Source organism: Pelobates fuscus, chromosome 1 (genome assembly GCF_036172605.1).
Source record: "Pelobates fuscus isolate aPelFus1 chromosome 1, aPelFus1.pri, whole genome shotgun sequence".
NCBI classification, from domain to species: domain Eukaryota; kingdom Metazoa; phylum Chordata; class Amphibia; order Anura; family Pelobatidae; genus Pelobates; species Pelobates fuscus.
Genome location: NC_086317.1, coordinates 176,930,155 through 176,939,172, shown reverse-complemented (window position 1 = coordinate 176,939,172; position 9,018 = coordinate 176,930,155). Strand labels below are relative to the sequence as shown.

The window sequence follows — 9,018 nt, the reverse complement described above, 5'->3', positions numbered from 1 at the left end:
CTGTGACTAATTTTCAACCAAATCTTACTGTACAATTTATTTACTTTAGAATTTTTATCTTCTGCTCTGTTAATTGAGAAAAAACAAACACACACACACACACACACACACACACACACACACACCTGTTGCAGGCTCTAGCAGGTTATATTAACAGAACTAGAGTAAGAAATAAATAAAAACACTTTGCAAAAAAGGGAAGCTAAATTTTTAGACTACATCAGGAAAGTGTTTTTGGAGGCTATGTCAATCACAGCTGGGAGGGGGTGGGGGGTGTTGCTAGGGCTGCATAAACAAAGTGATTTAACTTTTAAATGGCAGCGAATTGAGTGAAATTACAGGAGCATAATTTACACACTACGTTATTAAGATAAAGTCATTTTGGTGGTTAGAGCGCCCTTTAAGCTGTTAATGTTATGTTTAAAAGATTGCGCATCTATATTAGCCCTCCAGAGATTGGTGGAGTTCTAAATCACCACTGTATGAGCAGGAACAAAATCAACATCAAAAAGCAGTGAACTGGTCACTTTCCATGAGAAGTTGAGATGGAAATTGTAGTTAATTTCTTCAAGTGGTAAACTTTATTTTATAATCCAAAGTTAAATACATCTTAAGACATGTACAAAAAGTGCAATACAACATCAAACGCATTTTGTCCATCTCGTTGGACTAAATCATAGATATAGTAAAGCTTTATAAACACATAGTTAACACAGCTATTAGACAAATACTCCAACTTAAAAGGCAGTTCAAAATCAACCACAAGAGGAACGAAGAAAGAATATGAAACCATGAAACATTGATTAAAACAAAAGAGAGAAAAATAACTTTCTCTGGGCTCATTGGCTTATAAAAATAAACCATTGCAAAAAAAATGTAAAAAGAATAAAATAAAATAACATTGTTCAGTTTAAAATCAGCCAAAACATTATGTGGTTGGGCATATATGGAATGATTATAACAAGTTAGGCTTTCTTCCAAGTCATTCTCTATTAAAATGTGATTGTGGTTTTATATATACTTACAATTTCTATATTTTGAAGGACAATTTAAAAATCATTATGGATATCAGCACTACACAGTACTTTAGAAGAACATATACATATATTTTAATATATAATTTTTTTTTGTGTGCAATGTAAGAACTTTTACGTTCTGATGTAATTATATATTAGAAGACATTGACTCTAATCTATAAAGTAGTTATATATAGTGTCACTACAGATTTTAAGGGCTCTATTTTGGCACATGCTAAACAAACCAGTATATACTTAAACATAAACATCACTATAAGTAGTTTGAAGTAATGAAAGGGTGTGAACCCCCAACACGGCTTCGGTGGGCTATGGCACGATCATAAGCCACTTGCACAGACTTGCGGATGCTGGTTTTACGCCCTTCTAACATTTTCAGTTTATCCACTGTGTCATCCACACCCAGTGGCAACAACTTGTCACTGGGAAGCCACTGCCTAAAAAAAAAAAAACATAAAAAAAAAAAAGTCAAAAGTGGAAAGAATAATTTTTCAAGAACATTTAATTTCTGGGGCTTCGGTCTCACTAATTGCATAAAGTTACAAAGGACAAGACAATCAGTGCTTACAGAAGAAAAAGTGATACAGCAGAAAGAACATGACATTATACTGTGATACAGCCACCTCTATATTTGAACCAACTCAACTTGACACAATTAATTTGAAATTGATCATAGGTACCTATACATCTATAGCAGGTAGCTTTCGGCTTACATAGATTTCTGTTGAGAATTTTTGTGTGTGTAATCTTGTTAGGTCATTTATCTCTTTTTTTTCTTTCACTCTGATAAAAACTAGATTTTGTACAGAATAAAAAGTTTTCTTCCTAATTCTGTCCATGATGAACAGACACTAATACACTTATTGTGATGGCACTCTGCCCTTCTGCCCAGCCAACTGTGGCTGCCAATTTCCCAGATCATGCATGATAGCACATACGTTGTCCAAGGTGTGGCAAAAGACAACTTCTCCACACCTTACGTGTGATCTTTAGAAGTTGTACCTACACCAATGGAAAACTGATTCTCTGTATTTATAACCAAAGTTGCTGCTCCTGCTTCAAATGAGATAGCTATGACCTTTCACAGATCCAATTGACATTTTAACACAGCACTTAGAATAGCAAAGCAGTTCAAGTTCTTGTGGACATGTCTAGCCTGCTGCAATAAGCTAAGTATACCTGGTGGTGATTCTTCCAGGGAGGTTCCTGAGCAGATGCAATGCCAAAAGTGTCACTTAAATACCACTAAGATAAAAGGTGATGAGGAATAAATTTAAATTGGTCTGCTTATCCATGTGATCGAATCTCATCTTTTAAATGTCTCACCTTCTTTTATCTTTATTTCTTTCTCATTTCAATTTTCTCCGTATAAATTATTGAAGACATAACAACCTTTTTTTTCTTGTATATACTTATCTATTTTTTCCTTTTGTTTTCTTTTTTATTGTTGATGGTTGTTGGGCTGCATTGCGGACGCAGTATTGTTCCCTTCCCACCCTCCCCTTTCTCCCCCCCGCCTTTTTTTTTTAATCCCTGAGTTTATTATTATTCTATCAGTATTATATGTTTTCTATTGGTCACTATGACATTAACACTTTTAACTTAATAACTTCAAGTTATGTATATAAATTTCTGTTTGTTACTATTAGCTGTTATATATTCTTACGTAGATTACCATTTTCGTTTATTAACATAATATTTTTTCAAAATAAAAAACATTTGAATATAACTAATACGTACTGATGACATAATATGGCACCATGTGCTTAAACCAAGACGAGAATTTTCCTTCACCTAGACAATTGATCCAGAGCCCCTTGTGATGTAGTTCATCATTGTTTTTAAACCCACCCTGTCTCTGCCTTAAGTGTTTATTTTGCAAAAGGAATAATTATGTTAAGTGGAGGCCATGCAGGCCTGCTTGTAAAACCAATTCTTGTTTGTTCTACGGTTCTACTAAAGCCACAGCTTTAGTAATGTGAGATTTATACCTATTTTTTTCATGCTTATATGCCAAGGAACAATTACAATAATTCCGGAAGTTAATGTCACAGCCAAAACAATGTCCGCCCTATGCCTTTCTAGGTTAATGTGTGGCTCATTTAGGTGATACTTTTGTGACGGAATACCCCATCTCGTTCAGCTCTTTCTGTTCGTCTGGATTCATGTCCCAGATTTGTTTAGTTTATTTTGTTCGGTTCCCGAACCGAGACCACCCCAGAGACCCATTAGAACATGGAACGTTATGTATCTTGTATGAAAACCGCGAAGGAAATAATTAATAGAATGCTCCACTGTGTGGCCGCCATTTCGTCTATTCGAACGCACGTGGTTGGTATAATGGATGGTGGCCATCTTGTCTCCCGAACACTGGCAGTGGGACTTGGTTGTCGAGTGCCTGGAACCCATTTCGGCCAGGCACTTCCGCGAACACCGGTCACCATGGACCTACGGCCCTTTCCAGTTCACCTTGACGAACGGCGTTCGGGAGTTACAAACTAACGAACACATGGAGCATTCTACACGAACCAGCTTTCCTATACCTTAGGTGGTTTTCGTACAAAACCCCACGAACGGAGACCAGCTCTTGCCACAATTTCTATGGAACTATTTTGGGTTTCTACCTCGTGGCAGACCGGTCAGAACTTCCCTGCGATGGCAATCCAAAACTACCAAACCGATGTGGCGGATTTTTGGATATATTGCTCACCCAGATCCAGGCTATCCAGGTTCCCATGTATTTTGAAGGTACTTTTGGGACGTTTTAAAATTGTTTGTTTTTCTGTGCCTGGAGATGATTGAGTTTAGTACAGTTCCTGACTCAATTATCTTACAGGCACAGAGGAGGAGTTTACTGACTTTCTAAATTTGATGTCTGTACTGCCAATAAACAGTCTTTTCCCAGCATAAAGCCTTGGCTCATGTTTGGGAGGTTATGTGAAACCGGCGATATTATACCTCGTGGATTATTGGTGTTTTATTATGGGAAAAGGGCATCTGTGGCGGTGATACTTCGACAGACTGCCACAACTTTAATTGCCCCTTTTTTTGTGTTTAAAAAAAAAAAAAAAAAAAACTTTGAATATTATATTTTTTTGTGTTTTTTTTAAAAAAACTTTCTTTGATCTAACTGTTCATTTAGTCATTATGCCCATTTTTTATTTATTTATTTGAACAACTTACATCTCACATATTACAAATTGTCAGCCTTCTGGAAGTTGAAAATGTACATTTAATAGTATCGCCACAGACAGGCTCTTCTTTACAATCAGGAATTTGATCCTCTCAGGGGAATTTCATTCATAGCTTTGCTCCTCCTCTATCTGCATTAGCTAGTCACAGAGCTGAGAAGGGAGGAGAATAGGCATACTGGAAAAGGGGAAAAAGTGGGCTGTAGAAGTGTAACACAAGAAAAACCATTATGAGTGAAACAATGGTTTTGATCAAAACAGGAAAGTCAATTTACATGTATTCAGTTTTTCCTGCTTACGAAGAGACAGGCATTTAGGAGAATGGTGATATAAGTATGCAAGCTAACAAACGACAAGAAGCCTAAGAGTGCATGTCTTTCTTTTTTTTTTTTTTTTTGTCAATCTTTCTTTTATTGAGACAGATGAATTGGGATACAGAAATAAAAGGGAGGGAAATGTGCAATATTAAGTATACGTTAGTCATAGCATAACTGCAAATAACATTTCCTAGATAAGTGTCTCATTTTTTAAAGGTGAGTATAACATGAACATGTTGAAACATTACGCTTAGCGCTTATGGTGTAGTTAACTGTACAGGCTTATCATGATGGAAGGTATACGGTATAGAATCTTTGTTCGTGGACACCGGAGGTAGGGCATGCGTCCATGTCTAGCTGGGTAAAGAACCTCTCTAAATTGGCATTTCGCGCTGAGTGACTGCTCTATCGCCAGGTATAGTGGTAAGGACTTCTCTTATAACATTTATTGTGGTTCTACTTAATCTGGCCAGTTCGCTTGGACATATGGATATAACCCTGTAGACATTTTATTCACAGGCTGAGACATAGGCTTATCTGGTCGTACATTTTAGGCTGAGCTGAGGCTAGTTACTACTGCACACATAATACAGATTGGTCGTGGTGAATAGGTAAGCTTCCTATTTGCATGCGAAAAAACAAAACAAAACAAAAAAAAACGTTAAGCTTATTATACACTACAAGATTTCTACATAGCAGTAGGCTGTAATTGGCTATTAAGTAAGGTATGGAGGACCGTAGTCCAACAGGGTGCAGCCAATATAGGCTGGATTTGTGATCGGCAGGGTGGACAGTCCGAGTGGGATTTCCGCTGAGCAGCGAAGTCCATGGCTGGAAGCGGCTGGATGTAGGTCCCCCCGACCTTTGTGTCCTGAATCAGCCAATGCCCAGGCGAGATGTGGGGGTACCTTGCGTTTGGGATGACCCCTGGGGCATGGTGGGATGCGGATGTTTGGGGGCCGCCTTCTCGCCCCAGGCCGTGAAAAGGGTCGGCGCCTTCAGCCCACAGACTCGGGTTCCTCTGGAGGCCGAGTCTTCCCTTTTTTGGGTGCCCAGGAGTGCCTGGTTGTTCTGCTGCCGCCAGCGGCGGTCGGGCCTCGGGCAGTGTGGACGGCGCCTCGGAGGTGTTCTCCGGTTGGCCCTCGGCCTAGGATGGCCTGTAGAGTGTGGGGTAGTTACGGTTCCATGCGTTGTGCCTGAATGCGTCCCCTTCCGATTCCGCCTCTCCTCAGCATAGGCGCGGGGCCTAGACTTCTTGTCCCCCCAGAGTTCCCTTTGGATGGAAGCTTTGGCTCTCAGGTGCCCCTCAGTGTGGGTCCTCTGTTTGGTGCGTAAGGAGATTTCCGTGGCTGCTCTCTGTTTGATTCGGTGCCAGAATTTGCGGCAGACGGCCTCAAACCTGGCTTCAAATAGGGCCCTCCATTGAGTGTGTGGGCTATCATGCCGGGCTTCCCGCGTGGCGGCCATCTTGGACTCGCCGCGAGGATCATGCTGCGAGACACACCTGCCCTCCGGTTCAGCTTGTTCGTATCCCCTTCCGTGGGTAGTTGGTGGACCGAGATAAACCCCATCGGTCCGGGGGGGGGATCGGAGTGAAGTGGGTCCGCTTGCAGGGCCTGAGCTCCGGGAAATCGGCCGCCTCTCCCTCGACCAGGCCCCATCAGGTTACCTTCAGGCCCTCGGGCTGTCATCAACAGTGGTTTCATGATAAGTGTGATATTGTGTGCCCGGAGTCTCCTGAGTACAGGTTCTGCCAGGCTGTTTGTAATATTGAGCTTAAATACTGGGCTCATGCACAGTTTTCCTCTTTTTCATGCAGGAGCTCAAGCTGTGCACGTCTGCTTGCCTTGGCAGTCAGGCTCCGCCCCCGTGCATGTCTTTCTATGGGAAAACATTCCAGCCTAAAGAAGCATGAAGAGTTAAAGATGTAATAAATTTGTTTCACCAATTTCATGTTGAAAGGTCAAGTAGACCTTTCAACATGGGCATTTAAAGGACCACTCTAGTGCCAGGAAAGCATACTCTTTTTCCTGGCACTAGAGTGCCCTGAGGGTGCCCCCACCCTCAGGGCCCCCCTCCCGCCCGGCTCTGGAAAGGGGAAAAGGGTTAAAACTTACCTTTTTCCAGCGCTGGGCGGGGAGCTCTCCTCCTCCTCTCCGCCTCCGTTCCTCCCCGGCAAGAGCTGCGCGCGCATTCAGCCGGTCACATAGGAAAGCATTCATAATGCTTTCCTATGGACGCTTGCGTGCTCTCACTGTGATTTTCACAGTGAGAATCACGCAAGCGCCTCTAGTGGCTGTCAGTGAGACAGCCACTAGAGGAAATAGGGGAAGGCTTAACTAATTGTTTTATAAACTGCTATGTTTATCAATTAGTTAACCCTAGCTGGACCTGGCACCCAGACCACTTCATTAAGCTGAAGTGGTCTGGGTGCCTAGAGTGGTCCTTTAAGGTCCTTCATGTCACTCACAAATCACCACCAGATAGAAGCTTTACTCCAGAACCAGAAAAATGTTATCGCATTCATAGACATTTTCATGTAAGTACTTTTTTAAGTATCAAAAACAAAAACAATTCCCATCACTTTCATACATTTCTGGACAGATTCCAAGCATTGGATACCTTCCCAATGGCCCAGTTCAAATTTTGGAAACCTGGATGAATTTACAATGCACATGACAAGCAGAACACCAGGACTAGTAGTATTTCCAAAATTTATTGTAATGATTGGCTTAAACACGAATTGATAAATTTATCTGAAAATGTTGTCTTTTAGGACCACACGATCAAGTACCAAACTGTCAAATACAGTATTGCAGACTCTAGATGAAAAGGTGAAATTGTTCACCCAAAGTCTGAATAGGAAGAGTCCCTTCATATCATACTCGCCACTTTCTGAACACCTGAGCAGCTATATCTGTTAAGATTCTTGTTATAAGAAACATGTAGCAGAGGGATTTAGATAGGCTGGAGGACTGGGCATTCAAATGGCAGATGAAATTTAATGTAGAAAAATGCAAAGTTATGAACTTGAACAGATGTTCAAACAGCTACTAGATGCATACTTGCAAAAACAGAATATTCAAGGATATAATCTTTCAATGTAAGGTAATAACTGCTTGATCCAAGGATAAATCTGACTGCCATTCTGGGGTCAAAAAGGAATTTTTTTCCTAGCTTGTTGCAAAATTGTGCTTCAAACTGGGTTTTGTTGGATCAACAGCAAAAAACAAATGTGAGGAAGGCTGAACTTGACGGACGCAAGTCTCTTTTCATCTATGTAACTATGTAACTTCGGCGTAAACAACTTTTACCCTTAATAGAAGCGAATTAAGGATAACACACGACTTGGCAATTGTTATAGACAACAAACTATGCAACATTGTGCATTGTCAATCAGCAGTGGCTAAGGGGAGGGGGGAGGGTTTCACCCCCGGGTTGGTCTGGCAAGATGTAAGACCAGGCTGTTTTTATTAAACAAGTTAAGTTTTATGTTTCTTGTAATATTTGTTTTGTATTTGTTATGTGTTGCTGACAAGGTCCCGCGGCATCGGAGAGATAAACAAAACACACAGAAGAGGAAGCGCCTGTGGCCTCCATTCGCTCACACGCCCTAACATACTCAATTACAGCAGCAGATCATATAGTAGCGCCAGGGTATCATCACGCTCATAGCTCTTAAGGTAGTATCTCTTAACGTTAAAGGCCTCAATAGGCCTAATAAACATTGCTTTCTACTGCAAGAATTAAAGAATAAGGCGGCAGATATAGATCCAAGAAACACACCTTCCCAGATCGGCCCAGGTTCAACTGCTGGACAGGACACACTAGAATATAGGAGGCACGCACACTGTTCAAAAGAGCAGGTGTACCGATCCTAATTGATAAACATTGTCTGATACAAGCAACAGGTACGCAGACGGACCCAGAGGGTAGATATGTATCTATATCAGGCACAATATACACCACTAAAATTCAAATAACCACAGTTTATGCTCCTAACGAACCCGACCCACAATACTGGGAAGTCCTTACTGCCTTGGCCCAAAACACCAGAGTAGGGGTGTTCATATAGGGGGAGACTTTAACGCTGTGCCGTGTATGGCGGCCGAATAGGAGTTCTAAGCAGTGGGTCCCCAGATCCCAGGGCAGAGGGGCGCAAGATAAATTAATGCACACCTTCTTAACAAACACAGGACTCTTGGACGCATGGCGACTACAACACCCAGACACACGAGATTCTACGCTCTACTTCACACCACACAAACTCTAGAATAGACAATATACTGCTAAATGGATACGGGATGGTCAAAGTTATGAAGCCCGAAATAAATAGCATAACATGATCCGATCACGCGGACATCTCGGTCACCCGTGGCAAACTCAAATACTCAACCAATTGGGCATGGAAACTTAACACTAACCTACTTAACGATAAGGAAATTTGCTGCACAACCAACACAGTCCTCAGAGAAT

At 41.4% G+C, this 9,018-nt stretch overlaps 1 protein-coding gene across 4 annotated transcripts in view; it reads right to left on the bottom strand.

Annotated features, from left to right (window-relative positions):
- Nucleotides 1–558: 558 nt before the first annotated feature.
- The window catches only part of BRPF3 (bromodomain and PHD finger containing 3), a 94,869-nt gene continuing 86,409 nt past the window's right edge, over nt 559–9,018 (bottom strand). For all 4 annotated transcript variants that reach the window (XM_063453010.1, XM_063453002.1, XM_063452993.1 and 1 more), the window contains one exon: nt 559–1,471. In XM_063453010.1, the coding sequence (XP_063309080.1) occupies nt 1,288–1,471 (184 nt within the window). In that variant the 3' untranslated portion in view covers nt 559–1,287. The remainder of the gene's footprint in view (nt 1,472–9,018) is intronic.